The sequence below is a fragment of the Lonchura striata genome, chromosome 11 (assembly GCF_046129695.1).
Source record: "Lonchura striata isolate bLonStr1 chromosome 11, bLonStr1.mat, whole genome shotgun sequence".
Taxonomy (NCBI): domain Eukaryota; kingdom Metazoa; phylum Chordata; class Aves; order Passeriformes; family Estrildidae; genus Lonchura; species Lonchura striata.
In genome coordinates, this window is record NC_134613.1 from 7,684,706 (window position 1) to 7,709,207 (window position 24,502).

Consider the following 24,502-nt stretch of genomic DNA (forward strand, 5'->3'; position numbering starts at 1 on the left):
TACAGTAAGGAAAAAAAATCCCAAAGTGTTCCTGTGTTACCAGGCATCCTCCCAAAGTGTGTGAGTGTCCTCTTGGGTGGCCAGATCAGCATGGGCTCCCTCACTGTTCCAGAGATGTGCCACGGTGATGGACAGGGCCTTCTCCTCCTCACCCACCAGGTGTGACACCTCTGCCAGCCTTGTCCAGGTGTGCTGGAGGTCCTGGACTCAAGAGGGGGATTTCACTCCGCTCTCTCACCATGCTCTTCCCTGTGTTCAGCAGGAGAAGGGCTGAGCAGGCAGTGCTGGACTTGCCACTCGAGGAGGTGTCCCTTTAGGGTGCCAGGGGGTGCACAAATGCAGTGCTCACCCCAGATGTGGCAGCTGCAGCACTGCAGCCCCAGCTGTCACATTCACATCACAGCAGCCTCGTGTCCCCACCGAGCCAGCAGAGACAGGAGACCTGGGGCCCCTGGTCCCACTGGTGCTGCTGGCTGGGGCCACTGCTTGGCCTCTGGTGTCCCCTCCCAGTGCCCACATGCCAGTTCTGCATCTGGACAGACAGAAACACCCCTGTCCCTTCTCTATTTCCTCTCTCAGCACGTGTCCCTCCCTCAATGTCCTGCACTGCCATTGCACTGCCAAAACACAGCTTGAAATGGATTGACACTATCCCGAGCCTTTTCTTCAAAATAGTTTTAAATTCACTCATGCTGGCCAAAGTGATGGAAATTTGGGGTGTCTGGAGAAGGTGGGGGATGTATGAAGGGCAGGAGGAGGAGGATGGGAGGTCCAGAGAAGGTGCTGAGCGTGAAGGAAGATCCTGGTGCTGCTCAGCACTGGCACAGCTGAGTCTGGCTTCTCCTTACCCTGGGGAAGGGGTGTTTTTTGGAAAGTTGAGCAGCAATCCTCCACTGTGGGGAACAGCAAGCTGAAGGGCTACCTGTAGGATTAGGGAGGATGAAGCCAGGGATAAAGTGATCCCAATTACAGAGGGCAGATGAAAGAGCCCCGGGCAATTACGGCACCAACTGGAGCGTGACAGGGTTAAGTCCCACTCCTTCAGTGCTCCTCACAGGCAGCCCCAGGGGACAAGGGATGAGCGGTGGGAAGCTGCAGGGTTTCAAACAGGATGAAGGCTTGTGCACTGCTCTAATTAGATGCACAGCCAAATGCACCTAGATCTTGCTTCTTTTTCAGCTGGTGTTACCTCAGACGAGGTGGGAGCAGAGGAGCAGGTATTTTCCATCCCAGAGACACTGCTAAGGAAGCTTGGGAAAGGCTGGGAAAAGGAAATAAGGGAGGTCCTGCCCTTTTGCTGTGCCACCATAAACCCTCAAAAACTGAGAGTGTGTCAGATTAATTGCTGAGTACCAAGGCTTGAGCTCACAATGTGTGTGTGGGAGATGTGAGCCCATAACCCTGATTTGAAGTCTGAAAAGAGCACCAGAACAGCTACTCAGAGACATGTTGGAGGCTGCAAGTGGAGCACAATTCAGGGCCGCCAGTGGGGCTTTATTGGGAAACAGCTGGTGGAAGGACCCGAGCTCAGCCCTCACTGAGCAGCAGCAGCAGCAGCAGCAGCAGCGCTGGGATCCAGGCAGGAACAGCAATTCCTTCCTCCACAGCAGCCTTGCTAAATACCAGCCCCAGACACCAACAGAGAGACCAGGTTTTTTCTGCGTTTTCCAGTCTTCACAAAGATGTTGCTCCTAATTTGAGGGAAAATAACTGGCACCCAGACCTGCTTGGGAAGGGCACAAGGATCTGAGCTCCAGAACCTGGTCACCAGCCTGGTGGGGTTTGTGGTAGATTTTCTGCCTCTCCCTTTGTCCCACTTTGGTGGGTCAGAGCAAGACACCCAGCCTGGAGCCTGCTGGGACTTCCAGCATTGCAGGCAGGAATTGACACTGCAGTGCTTCTCTGCCACTTGCTGTGTCCAGCTCAGCAGAGATTCACCTTCCCCACAGCTACCAGCCTCTAAGGGAATCTTCCCAGCTTATATATTAAAAAAACCTGTAGAAATTCTGCTTTATAAATCAGTTTTGCTGGCAGAGGTCAGCACACCGACTTTCCCAGGTGATGGGGCTGTTGGCAGCCCCAGAGGTGACTCTTTGGAAAATGGCAGGCTGCCCATGGTTAGATCCTCGAGGCAGAGGAGGGTCTGCACAGAGCTCCCCCTCCCCTCTCTGCAAGATTTCCCCTCCGGGGCTGGGTGAGAGCAGCCCTTCACCCCACACCCTCCAGGAATGTCCCTTCCCACCCAAAACACCTCAAAGCTCCAGGAATCCTCAGATGTTTTCAGCCAGAGGGAGCAAGGGTTGTTTTGTTCTGTTTTCCCCCAGCAATTGACACACTCAGTTTACTCTGGATGGCTGCTGACCACAGAACTGACATTTTCTCAGCACAATCTGTAACAACCCCGATGTTTCAGATGGTAACACTTAACTTGGAACCCGTTGTTTCATAAATAGAGTTAAAATTGGTTTTTCTCCCTGTGCACCATTTTATATTGATGTACATTGAAACTTAATCTCTTTTATTGCCCAGTCTTTTCCCTCTTCCCTTCTCCCTCTTGTTCTTTACCTTTTAGCAAACAATGTCCCCTGTAAGGATATCACCACCTGTTCCAGAGCTGCTTCCTTCCTTCAGGAGCCTTTGCTGAGGAACCTTGCCAAATACCTTTGGGAAATCCAGGTGGATGATCCCTGTGGGTTCACCTTGCCCATAAACTTCTGAATTCCATCAACTAGTTCCAAGTCTATTCTTAGGGTGTTCTGTTCCTTAACAAACTCCTGTCCAAGTAGGGATAAGATGAGCAATAACAGATGTGTGAAACAGGCACTAGTAGCAAATCCTCTAAACGCACCTAAAGATAAAGCAGGATTTAACCGGGTAAAGAAAGGAAACTACAGCTAGTAAATGAATGTAAAAACTGCACAGCCAAAAGGGCCTCACTAACACATGTAACAGACCAACCTGAAAATACCCTGGTTCAAGGGCTTTAAAGCAAGGCCCATTTTGTTTCTTCTCTGCTTTGCATCCAGGTTTGGAGTCCTCAGCACAAGAAAGACACGGACCAGTTGGAACAAGTCCAGATATGGCCACAGAGATGTCCTCAGGGCTGGAGCCCCTCTGCTCTGGAGCCAGGCTGGGAGAGCTGGGGGTGCTCACCTGGACAAGAGAAGGCTCCAGGGAGAGCTCAGAGCCCCTGCAAGGGCCTGGAGGGGCTCCAGGAGAGCTGGAGAGGGACTTCAAACAAGGGCCTGGAGGGACAAGACAAGGGGAAATAACTTCCCACTGCCAGAGGGCAGGGATAGGTGGGATATTGGGAAGGAATTCCTGGCTGGGAGGGTGGTGAGGCCCTGGCACAGGGTGCCCAGAGCAGCTGTGGCTGCCCCATCCCAGGAAGTGTCCAAGGCCAGGTTGGACATGGCTTTGACCAACCTGGGCTAGTTGCTGCCCACAGAAGGAGGTGGGACTGGCTGGGCTTTAAGGTCCCTTCCAGCCCAAATCATTCTGAGATTCCATGTTTTAGTACCTTTGGCACTGTCTGCACCCATAAGAGAGGTGGCCATGCTGACAAGGGAGGGACTCCATGCTGTGGAGTTGAAGCTTCCCAGGCCCTGCAAACATCCACCTGGGCAGGCAAATATGTGCTCAAACTGATGGCTCTAATAAAAAACAAATACAAGGAGCAGAGGCTTTGAATGTCCCTATTTGTCTCTTTCACAGAGCTCCTGTGCCAATAAAACTCTTAGTAGCAGTTAGGTTGCTTCAGCTTCTTCTGCACCATTTTTCCAAAGCCAGGTCTTGCCACATGCCTGAGGGTCTATTTTGATGCATTTTTCTCTTGTTTACCAAGATTAAATCCCTCTGTTACATCCATTCATCCACAGGCAATAGCTGTTGTTTATAAAAGATACAATTTGAAATCTTGCACATCTTGTTTTCAACTCATTTTCAATTTTCATTTAAGCTGTAGATGAGTTGTGGTTTTCCCCGAGGTCTCCCTTTCACTCCACACTGCTGGACACACACAAATAACTGCTCTGCAAGAAGAGGTAGAGAAGAAAATCGTGTTTTCTTCCAGGCAAACGCAGACCCAGCTCAGAAGTGTCCCAGCCAGAATTATACAGCAGAAATCTGACATCCCAGTTTGAGTGAATCAAGGCTCAGAGAAGTTCATTTCCTCCATATTATTTTTCCTTCAGGATTGTTTCTGTGGGGAAAGGGGAGGTTGGAAAACAAAGGTGATACCAAGACGTTCGGTGGAGCGAGATGCAGAAAGGGTTTTTGAATTGTTAAACAGAAGGAGCACAAATAGTCAAAAGAGGAGGAGCTGGGCTGAAGGAGCAAGAGACTGAGAGCATTTGCTCCATCCTGGATCACAGAGGTTCTGAATCACAAAAGCTGAATTGCTAGTCCATCCCTATTTAGCCTGTTCTCTGTGAAGATGTTTCTTTCCCCTGAGGTTTCAGGAACCCTGCTGCATCAGGCATTCACAGGACCTGCTAGAACTGAACAAGTGTATGAACTTCCCCATGAGCTGGGGTAGGTCTGACACACAATGTGCCCAGCCAGCAGGCCAGCACACACAGGCAGGTCCTGCTCCACGGGGCAGCAGAACTGTGTGTGATGGAGCTGGTGGGTTTTCACAAAAACTGAGGGATAAACAAACATAGAGAGAGACTCTCAGAGCAGGGCAGACTAGGAACCCACAGCAAAGCCATCCAATTAGGGCAAAATAGAGACACCAAGGCAGATTTCTCAGGAAAGCCCCTGTGTCCCACATGAATCCAACATGCTCAGGCTGGTGACCTACTCTGGCAGAGACCTGTGGCTCCTGAGAGGTTAGAACCTGTGTGCAAAGGGACCAAAGTGTTACGAGGCTGGGGAAAGCTAAAAGGGGCAGGAGGCTGTTCAGCTGGCTCAAAGCACAGCATGAGTGCTGGTTCTCTTCTCCCAGAGGTGAGAGTCAGATCAGTCACCCACCACACATCAACTCCCACCCTGAGCTGCTGACACTGTGGGAATGGCACAGGCTGGGCCCTTCTGGCATCACCCCAGTGCACCTCCCTGGAGGATGGGACCAGGACACTCCTCATCTGATTCAGCCACTGAGTCACTGGCATCGTGTGGGTCATACCAACAGCTGCTCTGCACTGCCCCTGCTCTGGCACAGGAGCCATCCCCAAGGCTCTAAGCACCTCCCGTCTTTCTTCTCTCTCCTGTGTCTCCTCTCCTTCTCCTGGCCAACTTTTGGGCTGTCCTGGGAGCTGCACATTTTCTTTGTGTTGTGCATTTCTCCAGCAGAGAGTGGTCTTCATGCATGGACCAGGTTTCATCTTGAAGATGCTCCTTGGAAAAAAATACATTGATCTGTTCTGATTTTAAGGGCACGAAAATCACCATGAAATTACCCAATCTCATTAAAGACAGTGGGGAACTGACCATCTGACAAAACCTGAGCCCTGTGAACCCCTGCAAAGCAGTAAGCAGCAACAGATCTGGATGAAGCATCGTGATGCTCATTGCTGTTCAACCAACAACTGTGCACTAAAGCATCATAAATACACAAAACCAGGCTGTCTCACAGAGCTCCAGCTTGCAGCACATCACCCCTCACAGCTCATTTCCCAACCATCAAGCTCTTGCTTATGCACTTAGATACAAAAAATATCACCCGCTAGAATTCCAGCAGCCATCAGACACAGCCCAGCATGGCTTTGCTTCATGAAATAGCTCCTGCCCATGAAGGAATCCGTGCCCTGAACTGTGGATGTGACTGAACTCTAATTAAGCACTGGAATTGCTACCAGAAAACCTGCCCTGTTTGGCTGTAACCAACCACAACAGACACAGGAGCAATGAGCCCTGGCAGATTTCGCCTTCATTTTTTTCTCCTTTATAAACCAGATCTTTCAACACCCACGTACTTTACAAGCAAATCCCATTCCTGTGGTGACATGAAGATCTCCATCCATTTCCAGAGCCTCCAGTGTCACTGGCTTTGCTGGAGCTGCCCAGACAGTTTCACCTCTAAAAAAAAGCAGCATAAAATTGAAATAAAACATAAACACATCAAGTTCTATCACCAACCACTCTGGCTCTGTGGGAGCTCAGCAGTGCTCCCAAACACCTCAGCATCAGCACCCAGCCAGACATCCAGCTCACTCCGTGGCTTTTCTGCTCAGCAAAGCAGAATAAATCTGGTGGGGATGGAGCCAGCAACAACTCTGTGTCACCCTGCCCCCATATCCCCAGTTTCCAGCCTGTGCAGGCTCATCCCCAACACTCCCTCATCCCACTGTGGCAGGAAAGGTACTGCTGGAAGGCAAGAGGCGATGTGGGAGGTGGCATGGGAGGTGGTGGATGCTAGAGCTGTGATGGGGTTGACTGCCAAATTATTCTCAGCCTAATTAAGAGTCATCTGCCCATTTCACAACTGCAGGAAACAGAACCACATTCTCAGCTTCACAGAGCTGCAAACAGGCACAACAGGGCCCACGGAGATGAATTCCCAAATGCCACATGGCAGCCCCTGGTTTAGGGCAATTGTTCCTGTTCTTCAAGAGCCTGCAGACCCTGGAGAGAAGCCTCTGAAGCTGGGCTGCAGTGGGGGCTCCTGTTACCCCTCACCCCAACCGCCCTGCATTTTTCAAGCACTTTTTGTTCAATTCCTTCACACAGCACCAGGCAAGACCCGGGCACATCCTCCTGCAAGAGCTCACATTGGCCCTGTGCCCCCCAGCCCAGGGACTCCTGACACCAGCTGCCACCCCCTGGACATGTCAGCCTGCCATAGAACTGCAGGCTCAGCACTTTGAGAGCTAAACCTTGCTCCATAATCCTTTGTGTTTCAGCCTTTTTGGTTAAATTAACTCAGTGACAGGAATACAACTGCTTTCACATGCTCAGAATTTTGAAGGTCTGAAAGAGAGGACTTGGAGAGCAGCAACACTCCCAGCAAGTGTTTATGGGGAGGTGTTGATTACCAGCTTTCAGACAAGCTCAACTCAGCCCTTTGTGTGAGCCCAAGTCTAAAACTCATTAATGAACAAAAGCTGTTAAGGCTCAAGGCAAAGCAGGGACAGACTCGGCTCCACATGAGCTGCAAAGGCAGAAATGCCTCAGGAAGGTGCTCTGTAGTGATAGCAGCTCTCAAAGACTCTCTGCTCTCAGTGCTGCCTGCGTTTGACTTTTGACAGAACATCTCATCCTTAACTCAATAATTAAAGAGAAGCTTTATCCACATTTTCCTCTCAAGGGTTCTAACACTGGGGGCAAGAGATACAGATTTTATTACCATTTTTATTATGAAGTTATGATTACTCAGAGCCACAGGCCCAAGGTGGCTCAGTGCTGGAGGTTGAACCTGTTTGTAGACTTTGCAGGGCCCTAGAGGTGATGTTTGCTTTATCCTACATAGGGAACAAAGCACCTGGTAACATCAAAACCAGTAAAATGGCACAATTCACCTCCAGAGATGGGAGAGGCAAACCCAATGAGAGACATATGCAAGAAACTGCAAACAGCCATATACACCCCATTGGGTTTTGTCCTTGGTTTTCCTGACTGCTTTTGCTTTATACAAGCTGTGTGTGTGGCTGCAGTGACCATCTGCAATGATTCCTGGAGCAGTCATGGAGAAGAGCTGATAAACTGCAGCATCACTGCCTTGCACCTCCTCCCTGGGCTCTTTCTGACAATCTCCACCAGCAGGATCACAAGCCTGAATGAGAAGCTCAGAAAAAACAGCTGTTGTGGGTTTTTTATTTCAGACCCCAGGGCAGTCTGTAGCTTTCAGGTGACCTGTGAGACTTGGCCAGCTCACAAGACACCTGAAACCCTTTCCCAAAATGAAGTAACTTTTATTATTGCATCCTGCTAAATAATCCCTTGTCAAAGAGCTGTGGGTATTCCATCTCAATGTTTCTGTTACCTAATGCCACTATGCACAAACTAATCCTTTGCCGTCTTCTACCCCAAACACTTTGCAGTATTTAGGAAGATTATTTCAATGTGATTTACAGAAACACAGAAATATTGAATGATCTACAGCTCAGGACAGATTATTGTCCAAAAAGAGGTGAGAGGAGCAGCTGTTACTGCTCTGTGAAGAGAGAACAAGTTAGATGGTGGCTCTAGGAATGAGTGTGTAACAGCAAAGCCCAGGTATCCCCCAGGAGGCTGCTCTCATCAGGGCAATAACAAAAAACGTGGCAAGAGGCAAAATCTTTATTCCAGTTTCTGAATTGGGAAAAAACTGTCTTGGCCACAACTCACCAATGGACAGTTCAGTGAGCACAAGGGAGGGGGCACCTGGCCCGGCCAGGCACACACTGAGAACACGGTCCCAAAGGCACTTGGAGAGGAAGCTCAGCTTCAAAGTACAAGCACTAAACACTTTGGCTCAAATTTTTAATATAAAAATTCACTAAAAAGGCTAAAATGTGACAAACCATTGGAAATACTGTGACAAACATTCGCCCTTATGCAGTAAAAACCAAAACAAACCCAAACTGGCACGAAGCTTTGAAATGCATGCTTTCTTCTTTCTCCTGGTACATAGGACCATCAGCTACTTCAAATGTTCATCTAGAAAAATCCATGGCACCTTCATCTTGTAGTTCAGTACAAGGGATTACTCTCGATGGACCAGCACAAATAAACCCAGTAAAAAGAGGACTGCATACTGGAAGAGAGAGCAGAGGAGACACAGGAGTGCACACTGACATCTACAGCAGCAAACGTGCAGGGAACAGGGTTCTGCCCATGTTCTTATAAAGGAATTATAGCTGGGGTGGGAAAAGCAGGCAGGAAATAGAAGAGCTCTTACCTTAAATTTTGGATAATCGTTCATTAAGATAGTCACTATTCCAATATAGGGCACAAATCTAAAAGAATAAAGGTTTTCTTAAAACAAACACTATTCCAGGCTGCAGAGGGAGAGTCACTCAAACATGCCAAGGGATGCAGTCAATGGGTTGGTGATTTCTTCTTCCCTGTGGCAGTGGGCCTGAGTGACAACCAGCCCAGAGGGTGTTTCAGCCTATGCCTGGTTCAGATTTCCCTTGCCTGCAAATACTGAGCCTCCCAGGACAAATCTGATCAAGTTTGAGCCCACGCTACCCTTCCATCTGTGTCCATCCAGCACCAACATCTCAGGACACAGCTCACAACTCAATGCCTTTGCTTAAGCCAAACTAAGAACTGAACTCTCCACACTCTCAGGCAGGTTACAAAACCCAGCAGGGACAGCTCAACACAAGGGGGGATTTACCAGATGACTTTTGGGGACAGCAGTGTGAAAAGTCCCATCATTTTTAACTTCACTTACCCTCTTGCTCGTCCTACTACATCCTTCTTCTCCAGCCAGTGCTGCCCCTGCTTGTAGAGTCCTCTGTCATCCACGGCATTGTTGTCTCCCTTTGTCAGAAATTTGATGTCTCCATTTTGCCTGGTAAAGACAAGACAGCCAGGTAAAGCAGGACAGAAACTTGTTAAAAGCTGTTCTACAACAAGCATGGAGAGACCAACACAAGGGCACTAGAAGCACCCATGTCCTACAATTCAAGGAGGATAAAAGAGGGATACTGTCAAATGCAGCAGAAAGCAGATGGTTTGGAAAACACTGTCATGGGAACAATGAATTCTGGCCCCAGCCAAGCTCTCCAGCAGAGGTCCAGAACAGTTTCTAGTGCAGGTGCAGCTATTGCCTCTTGGCTTTTGACCTGTCTTGTGTTGATCTTTCTCTTGCTTCACACAAATGTTGGGCTCTGGTCTCCCTACTACCAGACAAAAGGAGAGGGTGGGACTGAAGCACACAGCTCTGCTCAGCAGTGGGCAGAAGCAAGCTGAAACTTAGAACTGATTAGGAAAGGGGGACAAAAAAACCAAATAATACCACGATGACACTGCATGAACTCACAAGGTGCCTACATCTGGAATGCTCTGGGCAGTGCTGAGCCCCCCAGATCCTTTTCTGCAATGGAGAGAAGAACCAGCAAAGGTTGAGAAATTATTAACAAGGTCTGCAACCACTTCCATACAAGAAACTACAGACCAGGACCCTCCAGCCTGGAAAAGACAGAACTGATGCAAGATATGACATAGTCCACCACAAATGACAGCAACAATCAAACAGCTTTTCATTGTCTCTTCCAATGCAAGAGCCAGGGTACCAAAGGAGCTCAGAAGTAATGGGTTAAAACCAGGCAGAGAAGGTGCTATGCAGAAAGAGGCACAGTGCAAACTAAACCATGCTTCTCTGCAAAGGTATTTTGGTTGGCAAAAAATTATACTGGCTGAAAAATTGACCCAATACTCCACAAAAAAAGAGGAAATTAAGCTACACATAAAGAACTAGGACTCTGTGCTTGAAATTGTAACCTGCAGAAAGCAGGGAAATTATCACTACAGAATAAACTAGACTCTCTCTAGTCTTTAATTAATCCTGAGATGAATTAGCTTGCCAGAATCAGGACTGTGGAGCAGATGAATCTTTGCTTTGACCAGGAAAATTTTGTAGATTCTTTCCTGGCCATTCCTGTTCAGATGCTGGACAGCAGCACATGGCACTACCCAGGGACTCACCACTGTCACCTTCCTGTGGCACCTGCAGGCAGGTGCTGAGCAGGGGTGTCCTCAGTGCTTGAATCTCAGCTCTCAGAAACAACAGATGGAATGAAGAACAGGAAATCAGGCAGTTCTTTGGAGCTCAGGCTGTTTTCATCATGCCTGAACACCAAAAAGTTCCAGGACAGGAGAAGCTTGGAAAGGAAAAAGGGAAAAAAACCCACATCTCTTTCTCCAAAGCACATCTGGCTTGTTGTGTGGGAACAACAAACACTGTCTGCGAAAAGACAAAGATCCCCAGAGGTGCAGATAATGTTGTTTAACTCTGAACAGTGATGGTGTAGGAGTGCAGCACCTTACTGAGCAGAGTCAGGGCTCTGCCACAAGGCAGCATGAGAAGCCCATGGTGCACTTCTCTGCTGTCTGAGGTGAGTGACCCTGCTCCAAAACCACTAAGTAAATTTTGAATGCAGACTCTGTGTTAGTAATAAAGAATGAATTCAATTTTGGGCTGAACAAGAAGAAAAGGCCAGCAAGTAACAGATATTTTCTCACTGACACATTATTGATGTGAACTGGGGCCTGAGCTGGCCCAAATCATAGAGAGGACTATTTCTGTCTTCCTGTATTTTGACACTTCTGTCAGCTTCTGCAGAGACTTTTCACTTCCAAACTGGCACTAGAAGTAGTGAAAGAAGCAACTGCTCCTAGGTTCAGGCTGCAATATGGATTTTCCAGTTTATCTCTCCTAATAAAAAGATTAGGTTTGTGTTTGGTTGTTTCATTTAAGTGAAACAACCAAAGATACTAAGATACTGCAGAATGGTTTCACCCTCCAAGGATTGGCACTATGGCCCTGTTACATTTAAACAAAAAATAGTGCTTGATACCCAAATATCCAGAGATAGAGGCAGGCAAAAAAAGAAGGATGGGCAACATCTAAAGAGAAAATGCTGCACAGAACAGGGGAGGAGGAAAACTGCATTTCACTCGAAAGAGTTCCCACAACATCACAAAAAATGCTCATGCAAAATTAGATGTCAAATTCAGCCCGTAAACTGAACTTATTTTTAAATCAGTGGTATCAAAGAACAGCACTTTAAAAACTGACACTGTTCTGTGTACAGAATAAATCTGAACAGCAAAGAATGTGCTTTGCCTACTGGGAGAGGCATCGTTTCGTTACCTCAGAGCCAGGATTCCAGCTGTGTATTTATGTGCACAAGGCTGGTCATCCTTCAGTTGGACCAGACAACTGGTCTGGATATTCCAACATCTTTGGGAAAGGGACCCTGTCCATCCCATCAATGTCTCAACCAGAGGAATCCTCAGAAGCCACCTGGCTCAGCTCCAGTTCATGCCAGAAAACATTCACTCAGCAGAAACAGATGCTGGGACCCCAACCAGTTGCCTCCCTGAGAATCAGAGGACTGAAGAATCAGGGATTCAGTTCAAGATTCAGTTTTCACTCAAACAACTCACATGGTTGGCTCATATTCCCACAGACTGGCCTGGAGAGGCCACAGTTCCATCCAGCAAAACAGGAAAGCTCATGACAGCAGTGGAAGCCTTGGCTGGAAAACTAAGCTCTGATCAGCCATAAAAAGAATGCCTGTTCCATTCCTTCAGACACACAACCTCCCCAGTGCTGAGAGTGACCAGTACACAAAGACTCTGAGAACAACAACACAACTTCCTAGAGAGATGAAAGGCCCTGAGTCTGCATGACAGCAAAGACCAGGACCATAGAGACAAGCTCTAAAATAACACACATGGCACACGAACACCCTCCTGCCACAGCTGTGCCCCACAAACAAGACTCACTTCTCACACAAATGCAGCCATGCTACAGCAGACAGCACAGCAGCTCGGGACAGAAAGGGACAGTCAGTGGTGTCAGCTTCCAGTGCCTAAACGGGCTCCAAGAGAGATGGAGAGGGACTGCAAACAAGGGCCCTAAAGTAACAGGGCAATGGCTTCCCACTGCCAGGGTTAGATGAGCCATAAGGATTAAATTCTTCCCTGTGAGGGTGCTGAGGCCCTGACACAGGGTGCCAGAGAAGCTGTGGCTGTCCCTGGATCCCTGGAAGCGTCTAAGGCCAGGCTGGACAGGGCTTGGAGCACCCTGGGGTAGTGGAAGGTGTCCCTGCCCTTGGCACAGGGTGGAGTGAGACTGGCTTTAAGGTCCCTTCCAACCCAAACCCTTTCATGATTCTACACTTTGCAGTGTCCAGGGCACTGGCACACCTTGTGCCTTCTTCTGGATGATCTTTACAAGTAAACAAAGCAGGACAGATTTTGTCTGTCTGAAACTTCTGTGTTACTTCCTACAGCACCTGGATTTCTATGATTGACATCCCCCCATGTGTTTACCCAAGCAGATGAAGGACATCAGTTAGGGAAACACCAGCAGCAGAACCCCCAGATTCTTAACATACTTCTCATGGATTTTCAGGACACGATGGACTATAGGAATTTCCCTTCCTTCTATCCTAAAGACGACAATTTCTCCCACTCTGATTGGATCTTCAATTCGGTTGGTGAGGAACAGGAGATCTCCTCTGTGGAATGCAGGCTCCATACTCCCGCTGAAAAAGAGGAGAGAAACAACTGAACAACATTTAAACACTCAGCACCAGGTTTTGGAGTTCATGGCCCTTTAAGAAAAATCTCACAAGAAGCTCATGAGAAAGAGAAGCTGTGGACACCCCATTCCTGAGAGTGTTCAAGACCAGGCTGAAACCTTGATGAAGAGCTTCTGAGAAAACCACCTTGGAGACTGGGCAACTGTGTAACCTCTACTGCAATCAGGTTTTCAAACATCATATTCCCAGCAGTTTGGATTTGTTGGGAAAAAAACAGTGCCAGTAACTGGTGTTACAAGCACATCCAAAGGGAAAAGCTTTTTTAATAAGCAAAAAGCTGATGATGAACACTATCTTTTGATTACTGAGCTCACCATTGGCAGGGCAATGCTGGCAGCTCTGTAATGATAGGAAGCTTTCTTTTATTTAATTTATTTTTTAGAGATAGACAGATTATCCTCAGAAACAAAGCACTGAAAGCTTTTTTCCCATCTGAAATAGACAAAAGGACTTGCCAAAAATTTGTTACTGTGATTCATTGCTCTGCTTAATTATCTCATTTCAGGCACCACGACTCAAGTTATTTTTCTTCTATCTTGTGAATGGCAATTGTTACCAACTACTTATCCTCCCTAATTCCACATAAATAATGCAAACCAGAACAATGAACTTCAAGTACTGCGTGCATTTGCGTTTTATCTTCACAGAGCACAGCAGATGCAGTTCAGAACAACAGATCAATCACTGGAGAGGGGCTGTGACCTGTCTCACTCACTGGGAGGAGCAGGGGGAAACATCTGCCCTGTACCTCATCAGGAGGGAGTTTTGGTAAGCAGCACTTGGTCATGGCATTACAGCATTTCTACATCATGAACACTGACACAGAAACACAAAGAAAAGGCCAATGTGGCCACAGAGCAGGTGCAATATCCATGCCAGCATCCAATGGCAGCCCAAGGAATTTGTCCCAGGCAGAAGGAAGGTGGGAGAAACACGGGTGGTACCCACTGCAGGGCACTGCTGTAAGGACAATGTGTGACACCCAAAACATACAGTGACAGTGGCAACCCTTAAGCTCAGGATCACCCCTGTAATGGACAGTCATTGAATCATTGCAGATGGGTTGGAAGGGACCTTAAAGATCATCCTGTTCCACCCCTGCCGTGGGCAGGGACACCTTCCACTAGTCCAAGGTGTTCCAAGCCCTGTTCAGCCTGGCCTGGAACACTTCCAGGGATCCAGGGACAGCCACAGCTTCTCTGGGCAGCCTGTGCCAGGGCCTCGCTGCCCTCACCGGGAAGGATTTCTTCACACTGACCGCTCTAAGCCTGTCCTCTGGCAGTGCTGTCACTGTCCCGTTACTACCGGCCCGGGTATAAAGTCCCGCTTCCTCTTTTCTACCAGCCGGCTGACAGAGCCCGGTGAGATGCTCTTCCTCCCCGCTCCCTCTTCCCTCGCTGCTCCCGAGCCTGGATTCCGCTGCGGCCGTGTCTGAGCCATCCCGGCGGGGCTGCCCCTCGGGGGCCCGGCGATTCCCCAGCCCGGCCAAACCCGCTGGGAGTTTCAGCCCCCGCGTCCCGGGACTGACCTCAGCACCACCACGATGGGACTCTCGCTGCCCGTCACCACCATGAGCCCCTTCCAGATCATGAGGGCGGAGGACACGATCATGCCGAAGTTCAGCACCTGGTAGTACAGCTGGGGAGGAAGGGGGTGGGTCAGGCCCCGCCGCAGCGCACGGCACGGCGGACCGGCCCCTCCGCCCGCCCGCCCGGCTTTGCCCCCGGCCCCCCGGCCCCTCCGGCACCTGCCGCTTGTTCATGCGCCGCACATCGTCCAGGAAGTCCAGCGACAGCATCGCCGCCGCCGCCGCCGCGCCCGCACGGCCCCGCTCCCGCTCCCGCTCCCGCTCCCGCTTCCGCTTCCGCTTCCGCCCGCGCCGCCGCGTCAGCGCCGCTTCCGCCGGGAGCGGGGCCGGGCTCCGGGAGCGGGGCCGGGCACCGGGAGCGGGGCCGGGCTCCGGGAGCGGGGCCGGGCTCCGGGAGCGGGGCCGGGCACCGGAACGGGAGCGGGCACCGGGAGCGGGGCCGGGCACCGGAACGGGAGCGGGCACCGGGAGCGGACACCGGAACGGGAGCAGGGCCGCGCCTCGGCCGCTCCCGAGAGAGCACCCGGCACCCGCACCCGGCTCAGCACCCGGCTCCCAACAAAACACCCAACACCTGCACCCAACAGAACACCCATCCAGCCAACACCTGCACCCAACAGAACACCCACACCCAACAGAACACCCATCCATCCAACACCCACACCCAGCAAAACACCCATCCAGCTCAAGCACCACGTCCAGCAATGCCCCGCTCCATCAAAAGTTTTCCAACCATGGCCCAACTCCATCCATGCCTCTTCCAATCACTCCCATCCAGGGAACACCCAGCCAACACATATCAAACCAAACCCCTATTCAGCAACACCCAACACTCCTTACACTTCACACCCCATTCAGCCAACATCCCACCTAACCCTACACCCCCTATGACACCCCTCCCAACCTCCCCCATGCTACCGACCCCACATCCAACCAACACCCCACATCCAGCCTTTACTGATCCAAACACACCAGTCAACACCCAGACAGTTCCAGCAGGCCGTATCCAAGCATCACGAGACCAGATGGTGATGAGCCCAAGCAAGGAGATAAATAGTTCTTAAATTATTTAAACATTGTCAGAGTAAACAATAACAAGCAGAGTTCTGGCTCAACAGAATGAAAAAAATAATGGTATAGAAGGTAATTGTATTACACAAAGCATGGGTGTGACAAGGAATGAGGAAAGAGTCAATGTGACTACATGGAAAGAAACATCTCCTAAAGGATGGGTAGTGCCGAGCCACAGCAGGAGAGGAGTTATGGAGCTACTGATGGAGTGCCAGCCCCTGCCGCGCTGCAGGATGGTGGCTCCTGCTGTTCCAGCACCTCTGTGAGCTGAGCTCTGCTCCTCTCCTCTCAAAATGAGCTGTCAAGGAGCCTGGGCACCAATACATCAGGAGCTCTGGATGTACACTCCAGCTGACCCCACTGAGGGAATGGGGGATTTATCCCCTTCTGGCGATGGTGCCAGTCTGAGCTCCCCACTGGGATGAGCCACTGAGCACCAGGCCTGGCAACGCCCACCCCAGGCTGGCTTCCAGACAAACAGCAAACATGGCCCCGAGGGGACCAGGCCCTCCTCAACACCTTACTCACCGGGGAGGACCGGGGCTACAAAATCCTCTTTCAAGGATGATTCAGGTCCAAGACATTTCATTAAACTGCGTTTTGGAAAAGAATGTTGTTATTTGGGCAACTAAAGAATAACCAGCACAACTTACAGCTCAAACCCATCCCGTGTAACGCAGATCCCAGATCGGCCAACACGGTCCTGACAAGCACGTTTGGCTGAGCCAGCATTATGAGTTAAAATGAGTAACACAAAGGCAGGATGGGGAGAGAAAAAAGAAGCCATAAATAGAAGGAGAAAGAAAGGGAGATTGGGAAGGTGAGGCCGGGGCTCTGGGCAGAGGCAGAGGTGGTGCACACTCAAAGGAGAAGAGCTCATCTGAAGGAAACTGCAGCGGCAAAGTGCTCCTGGATCCTCAGGAGCTAGCCAAACCCCACTGAGGATTCTGGCCCTGCCTTCCCTTTTCACCTCTCTGGGCTGGCAGAGAGTTAGTGCTTAGGATGCAATGGCAGGGCTGGTTTTGCTTTTTTCTGTTTTAAATTTCCCTTACAAATAGGAGTTGCAACGTCCATCCCAAGAAATCAACAGAATATTTCAAAGATTTGCCCCATCCCCACCCTGTATTTTGAGTAGAAACCCCCCAACAAAAAACCCCCAATCAACCAAAAGGGCTTTTTTTTGCCTTTAAGTCTTAAGAGACTTTGAATGATTGTTCTGTGAGGTGCTGTTGGGGCCTTCTGTGCCACACGTCTGACTGTGCTCACAAAGAGCTGAGTCCCTTTTGCACTCTTTGTACTTGTTTTCTTCTTCCACCGTAGTGTTCAACTCGCCATTGTAGTCCTCGTGTCCATTCTTACTCATCTCTATTTGTAACTTCTGCCTCTCATCTTCCTCCTCCTCCTCCTCCTCCTCCTCATCTTTGACTTTATGAACAATGAAGAGGTGTCTGTTCAGAGAGATGTGGGAGGTGTAGCAGAGGCCGCAGAACAAGCACTGGAAGGTGGAGCTGTCGGTCTTGTGCCGAGGTATGTGTTCCTGGAACTCAGTCCGGACGTCCGTGGCAAAGCCGCACTTAGCGCATTTCCAAGGCGCTTTCAGTTTTTTGGCTGGCGGCGCGTCCAAACCCGCAGTGCTCTCTGCCTGACCCAGCTCATCCAGTGCCATCCTCTTTGGAGATTTTGCCTTCAAAAAATAAGATTAAAAAGTTACTTTATCATTTGAACCCATGGAAAAGTGCTAGAATCCACACGCGTGTCTGAAGATACCTGAGGGTGAAGTCATGCCTAGGGATTCCTGGGGCATTCCCTTCCCTCCCCACACCCAAAAACCTCAACCGGTGCACAGGATTTCAACTGTTGTCCTGTGACGTGAGATGGGAACGCTGCTAGAGGCTGGCTGAGCAGAAACATGATGGGGAAATAGTTTAGAATCAAGGAATCATGAAATGGTTTGGGTTGGAAGGGACTTGAAAGCTCATCCAGTTCTACCCCATGCCACGGGCAGGGACACCTTCCACTATCCCAGGTTGTTCCAAGCCCTGTCCAGCCTGGCCTTGGACACTTCCAGGGATGAGATAGCCATGACCTCTCTGGGTAAAAATTTGGTTTGCTGTGGGAACAACTCAGATTTTAGTGTGGGAAGGAGGAGTCCACAGAAAAGGGACAACTGAGGCACACAGGGGTGGTCAAGAGCCCAGACAACCCTTCTCAGATTAAACTCTGAACATTCTCCCCTCCACTCAGATTCTGTCCTAGTGGCATCTCTCAGTACCTAATCCCCTCTATCTTAAAATCCTGCAGCTTCTTCTCCCATGAGGATGACTTGCTTAAGTATGTCCCTGCAGTGATATGCAAAATGTGTATTTTTAAAATAAATGGAGCAAACAAGCTCAAGCAGCCAACCCTCCACACCAATCCAAAACAAAAACCAGTAGAACAGTTATATTTGCTATACAAAATTACACATTACTACTTAAGAAAAATGCAGTTCTCATAGGTAATGAATCTAGCAAGTATTTTAACAGAAAATAAATCTTTTATAAATATCAGAAAAAATAAGGAAGAAAGAAGAAAAATGCACCATGCTCGTGAATGGGGTACCAGGGGAAAACAAGGGTAATAACAAACAAATCACAAAATAGACTGAATAAATGCCAGCAAAACACAGTGAGAAAATCTTGAGAAATTCAAGATGCAAATGTGTGTTGTCCTTGTGCTGGTGCAGCTCAGCTGCGCTCACACTGCTGACCCTGACCCTATGAGAAGGAACCAGGCTGGATGGAATTGAGTAGGGAAGGAGAGCTACCCTATGGGTGGGAGGGTTTGACTGGCACAAGGCCACAGCTCAACGTAACACCCCGAATGAACAGCTACTCGCCAAGTACATTTAATTGTACATTTAATTTTCCATGAAAATAGGTATCAGTTACTTCTGCTCTGTCTCTCTCTGGAGCTTTTGCTTTGGCCATCTCGGATAAGTCTGGGTTTTTGATGCCGTGCATGAGGCTGATGTGGTTCTCCAGCATGAATGGCTGAGGAAATGTCTGATTTTCATCTGTGCAGTACCTTGGAAATAAAAAAAAGGAAGACAATTTATTTAGAGGATATGCTCTTCGTATTGTGCAAAACCAAAAGGTGTAACTGGAGACAGACTCTGGTGAGTAATGTACCATCAGATTACCAAAATATACAGCAAAGCATCATTCTAATAATAAAATATTACCCTGAGAGAAATCTGGAACAGTTTGGAGTTTTCCACAGTGCTCATGAATGAGAGTAGGGCATGTCTTCTTTACAGTGCTAAATAAATATAGGGACTAGTGGGGGTCAGGCACCCTGTGACAGGTGCCAAAGAGGACAAATGATCAGGATGTAAAACATATGGGAGAACACCAAAAACAGACTCTGAGATGAGAGAACTACACAGAGAGAGCTGGTGACTCGTGTGACACCTAGGAGGTGTGTGGCACAACCCAGTCCTGCACCCACCACTCCCAAGAACCAGGGAGAACCAGCATTACATCCACCAGACTGCACCAAAACACAGTTAAAATTCTCAGCAAACTGCTGAAATTCCAACTTTTATACCAACAATCTAGGCAGAAACACTCATTAACATGCCACTTATATGTAGCTCATGTTTGAACCTGGCAGCACTGCAGAGGTGCTACAGAGCTGGCTGACATCCCAAAAAGGAGCTGTGAAGGGGATGTGCCATCTGCACCTTCACTCCTGGATGACTGAGATCTCCTGGAATAAGTGCCAGGCCTTGCAGACATAAACCAGCCCCCATCAAGGGCACCAGAGGGCTCTGACAGCAATTGGGAAAGCCAAAATTGAGTATCTCTGCTGTTCTTGCCAGCACAACACGATGAAGGTCCATCAGCTACACAAGGACCTGAGCAAGGACAAGTGACACCAGAGTCCCCTGAAGTGCTCTAATTGCATCTGAGACAGAGGCAGCACAGGATTAAGGGCAACAGAGAGGAGCTGAAGTGTCTCTGGGTAAAACACACATCTTCTAAAAGGACAGAAGATTCCTACTGATTTTCCAGTAACTGGAGGGAAATTAAATGATGTGAAAATGCAGACATGCTCATTGAATACTTCTGGGTTTTAACAGGAATTGCCCAGAGGCTAAATCAATATTTAATGATGATGAAATTTTTCTTCTTTGTGGAGGAAAGCTGAGAGGTTATTAAGTGGTATTTATAAAAAATAAACATGTTGAAAATCAAGTGTTTCAGACACTTTGTACTTAAGACTTGGAAAAGAAGAGTAAGATAATGATAACCAAGCGAATTATGAAAGAAAATACACAATACATCACAATATTTTGCAATTTGCCCTAATTTAGAATTCTTTTCATGGGACCAGGGAAAGATGCTTGCCTAACCTGAATTACTCCAGTGACAAGCATGGAAAGAGGGTGTTCAAATTAAGTCCTCCATCACTGGTTGCTCCCTACAAATTTATCCAAAGCCAGAGACCTAAGCAGGGCAGGAGGAAAAAGGGGATATCGCAGCTGGAAATGTTAGAAGCCAGAGGAAGGTCACCTACAAGCAAGCATGGTGGAGTCACAAAAATTGTCAATAATCAGATCCATGACAGACTTTATTCATGTTTCACATGGAAACTCAGTAGAAGAGAGTGACATGAAGTTAAGGCATAAAAACCCCTCAAGACTAACAGGTGAGAGTGATACAAAATGCCAAACAGAAAGAAAGAACACCAGAACCAGAAGAAAAGAGGAACAGTGGACATGTGATGCCTTACAGAGCCAAGGAGGAATTCAGAAACTGGAGGGTAAGATTTTTAGAGCAGCATTCTACAAGCTAAGAGGGATCAAATGGAAGACAGGACAAGAGACCTCAGATCCAAACAAGAAGCAGCTCTTGGAGATGCTGGGGGAGTATTTCAAGGAAGAGTGCTCTGATTTCAGTGAATCTGCCCTACAACGACTGAAGAGAGCACAACCACCGTCCAATTAAGACTTCATCAACAGATTTTGAGAAGGAGCAACTGCAAGCTGCAGAATGAAATGCAACCACAATTCTCTTGGATTGCTAGCTGTGTTTTCTCTGCTGGCGTGATCATTGCCCCTTGGGTGAACCAGTGGATCTGCAGCTGTGCATTGTTCTGTAAAGTAACAAGGTAATGCACAGCAGGCTGGCATATCCTAGGCTGTCAAGAATTTCCACACAAATCCTTCTTCCCAGTAACATCTTATGCTCATTTTGATCCTGAAACATTCCACTTTAAAAACAACTGATCCAGAGAGGACAGATTTACACAGATCAGGTGAGTGTAACACCCAAGACCATCACTCACAAACTTAAAGCTGAATGAAACACAATAGGAACCAACATTTCATCTCCTCCAGAGACTCTCAAGTCACAAGTTACAAGAAATGGGAAGTTTAGAAGTCCTAGATGAAAAAGTGTCTCAGGAATGTATTCCCAGTGGTAATGCCTATGCTGTATCAATTTACTAAAATTTACTGTTGTGGTTGTGGCTCACTAGATAGTTCAAAGAAATACACTACTTGAGGAATGTACTTGTACTTTTCAGATGAGGTTTTAGCAACATGAGTGCAGTGAAGTGACAACACACATCAGAAATACTTGCATTAAACCAAAATAGCTAAATAACAAAAATCCCCCAACCCGCATCACTGCAAACTTCTTTTCCAACCCAAATGTGCTTTCATCCTATTTCAGAAGGATGTCTTGGAATGAGACAGGAAGGAATTTTGCATGGCCACTCAGCATAGAACTTTATCTGCAGCAATTATAAAGGTAGATTCACAAGCACTGGGCTTTGTCCTGAACTGAGATTGTATCCACAGTTAAAATATGTTGACCAGCAATGATTTTCATTCACCACTGATTTCTGTAACTTCTCTCAAGTCTCCAGATCCATTTTCCAACTTTGCGGTGTGACTTCCAAAGCAATTTCAGCAAGATTAATTCTCCATTGCCCTGCAGCCTGTGTAATCAGTTCTGCCCTTCTAAAGCAGTGGCAAGATCTGGTTCATTATTAGGATTTTACATGCCTTCTGCACCCAAGGAGAAGGCACAAGAGTGATGCGTGACACACCAACCACAAAGCAGTTAAAGACTGGCCCAATATTTTATTAGCTGTTTCACAACAATGCAAAACATTAATCTCATTTACTACCTGCAGATATCAAACCACACCTTCCCTTAAATTTCCAAAAGACATTCACTGTGCAGTCGAAAACAAGGTTTTATTTTAGCCACTAAGTCTCTTGTGTTTAACACATTCTTCTCCTCACTTTCCTTCAGTAACTTACAGTCTGGAGTAGGCAGGAGCAGCAGACATGAGTTATTACAACTTTCAAACTCAGAGGATTAGACTGCTGCTGAAAAGCAGTCTGCAAAGTGGCACTGGGTACGTACCAGCAGGTGTAGACTTTCTTGGCTGTGTCGTGGTTGTTGCGGATGTGTCTGCGCAGGCTGTTGGAGGCGTTGAACGAGCGCTCGCACTGGCGACAGGGGTATCTCTTCATGGACTGGCAGGAAAAGAGAAACAGCTTTCAACACCAGGGACATGCAAGGCACTGACTGGATTCTAATTCCCATGCTCTTCACCTGCACATTACCTCTCAGATGCAAAAAAATCCCTTATATTAAAGTGATAGCGATCACTTTATTATATAAAGTGACTTTGAGATCCCTCTTAGATTCAACCTTACAGTTGGGTAATACCAGCACTGATCTTATGAAGTCACAACTACTTAAAGCACGTGCTTGATTTTATTGATGTTTTTATTAGGAATTACATATATGCTTTTCCTGTAGGTTCATTTCACTACTGGACCCCATGCAGAATTCCCTCAGTGGAAGGTCCCTTCAGCCTCAGAAGGCAGCAGGACCCCAGTTAAATACAAGTCCACTTACCCTTCTCACTCCTTGTAATTCAGCACAAGAAAAGGGCAAGATGCTAAAAACCATCACATGGGCCCTGTTATCTGTTATCCATGTAAGATATTCACATCCCCCTAAAAAAGTCTGTCCTGTAATCAGCCTCCTCCAAATTTTTCCTACAGCCCTTTATATAACCTGCATGTACATTCCAGTTAAAACCTTCTTAAACTCATTTAATGAATACATATATATATTAAACTGAAATATTTGGCCAATTTCCTACTTCTGTGGCATTCAAATGGGAAAATCCAGCATTCAGCCTGCCCTCATCATCTTCTCTTGAAGTGAGGAAATCATCAAGTGGGACAACCCAGCCCTCTCCAAATCAAGCTAGAAGGACTCAAACACCATGATCCAGATTCCCATTCATGGCTGGGTGACTCAGGATATCAAACAAGAAGTCCTGATGCCAAAGTACTGAGAAATCTGGCTGTACACAGCATCTTGGCCCATGTTCTGCCAGCAACAAGGATTAGCTTGACAAAAGTAGGTCAAGGCAATGCAAGGCTTGAGCTGGATGAAACACACAAAACATTGAGATCTGCAGTTCTTGTAATGACAGCCCTGCAAAGGGTCCTGGAATGCAGGAGATTGGTGTTCTTCCCCAGCTTGCCAGCTCAAGTATTTCACCCCAGTCCTTACCCTTCCATGATTTCTCTTCATGTGGGACACATAGGTTTCCCGATCAGGCATCCACTGTGAACATTCCTTGCAAGTCCAACCAGTTCTTCTCAGTCTGGACTTGGATTCAGGATTATGTCCCTCCATCCTCATGTCTTTCCTTGTCAGAGGAGAGGGGGAAGTCCCATTGGCTACCAAAAGCTCCTTTGGTGAGGTATGAACCTGGTTCCTTGAAGCCTTCTCAGACTTCTGCCGGAAATTTGAGAGCTCTTCAGGATTACGGGGGACTCCATGAACACCCTGTGTAACAGTAATAGTGGAAATGCATGTAACATTTACATGTAATTCATATTTCACACCTTTATTTATAAATAAACAAAATTTGCTATTTAAATACATTATTTAAATCCCCACTGGCCAAACAATGGGTTGTTGTCTTGCTTCTGTATGTTTTCCCATTTCTCCTAGAAGCTGCTGCAGTTCTTTCCCCGACAACAGATCTTCCCAAGAAACAAGAAGCTTCTATTTCTGTTTCCTGCATGACAACAGCCGCTCCTTGGTGCTGCCTGTTTAGCATTTTGGATGAGCCCTGGGAACTCTGGTTAAACAGGGAAGATGTAATGGAAGAGAAATTTCAATTGTCATTATTTCAACAGCCTAAGCTCTAAAAACCCAGAGCTTTGGTAAGCTCTGAATTAAATGTTTGCTGGTATCCTGGGGGCTCCAAAGCTGCTTCATCTTTGCTTAAGGGATGGAAAGACAAAATGTTTCAGTTTCTCCATGTCTGTTTCTTTCAATCCCACTTCATCTATTGATATTTACATTTTTCATGGTTCAAAACTTCACTTCTGACATATAAGACCAAGCATAAAGCCAGGAACCAGCCTTATAAGGACTATGGCTCTAGGCTCTTTGGTTATTCAACAGGCCAAAATCCAAAAGTCCCCCAAAAAGTTATTTTAACAAAGAAAATTAAGCATAAGGAAAATAATCTAAAAATGAAGAGCTGTGGGAAAGCAAAAGCAAGTAAAAGAGCAACATACCAAAGAAACCTCAAGAAACCCCCC

The 24,502-nt window shown here is 47.7% G+C and overlaps 2 protein-coding genes across 3 annotated transcripts in view; both read right to left on the minus strand.

Annotated features, from left to right (window-relative positions):
* Positions 1 to 8,202: 8,202 nt before the first annotated feature.
* SEC11A (SEC11 homolog A, signal peptidase complex subunit) lies at positions 8,203 to 15,081 on the minus strand. 2 transcript variants are annotated; one of them, XM_021554165.3, is made up of 6 exons: positions 14,953 to 15,081; positions 14,734 to 14,843; positions 12,999 to 13,148; positions 9,323 to 9,442; positions 8,822 to 8,879; positions 8,203 to 8,677 (listed from the first exon to the last, which is right to left on the minus strand). In XM_021554165.3, exons 1-6 carry the CDS (start codon positions 15,001 to 15,003, stop codon positions 8,627 to 8,629), a joined length of 540 nt encoding a protein of 179 aa, XP_021409840.1. In that variant the 5' UTR covers positions 15,004 to 15,081; the 3' UTR covers positions 8,203 to 8,626. The 2 variants fall into 2 exon arrangements, with proteins under 2 accessions (XP_021409840.1, XP_077641993.1); XM_077785867.1 differs by having other exon boundaries at positions 8,203 to 8,879.
* Positions 15,082 to 15,822: 741 nt separating this feature from the next.
* ZNF592 (zinc finger protein 592) overlaps positions 15,823 to 24,502 on the minus strand; it is a 34,979-nt gene continuing 26,299 nt past the window's right edge. Inside the window, exons 6-9 of the mRNA XM_021554162.3 lie at positions 23,457 to 23,735; positions 22,287 to 22,399; positions 18,795 to 18,930; positions 15,823 to 17,548 (exon numbers count right to left, since the gene is read on the minus strand). Of these exons, the coding sequence (XP_021409837.2) occupies positions 17,051 to 17,548; positions 18,795 to 18,930; positions 22,287 to 22,399; positions 23,457 to 23,735 (1,026 nt within the window). The 3' untranslated portion in view covers positions 15,823 to 17,050. The remainder of the gene's footprint in view (positions 17,549 to 18,794; positions 18,931 to 22,286; positions 22,400 to 23,456; positions 23,736 to 24,502) is intronic.

What these genes read in the sequence shown, in the direction of transcription:
- SEC11A (XM_077785867.1), bottom strand. Translation starts at nt 15,003, where the DNA reads ATGCTGTCGCTGGACTTCCTGGACGATGTGCGGCGCATGAACAAGCGG. An exon ending in GGCGCATGAACAAGCGGCAG is followed by an intron (nt 14,844 to 14,952) that starts GTGCCGGAGGGG and finishes CTTCCTCCCCAG; the next exon opens with CTGTACTACCAGGTGCTGAA. An exon ending in GTAGTAGGACGAGCAAGAGG is followed by an intron (nt 8,880 to 9,322) that starts GTAAGTGAAGTT and finishes TTATTCTTTTAG; the next exon opens with ATTTGTGCCCTATATTGGAA.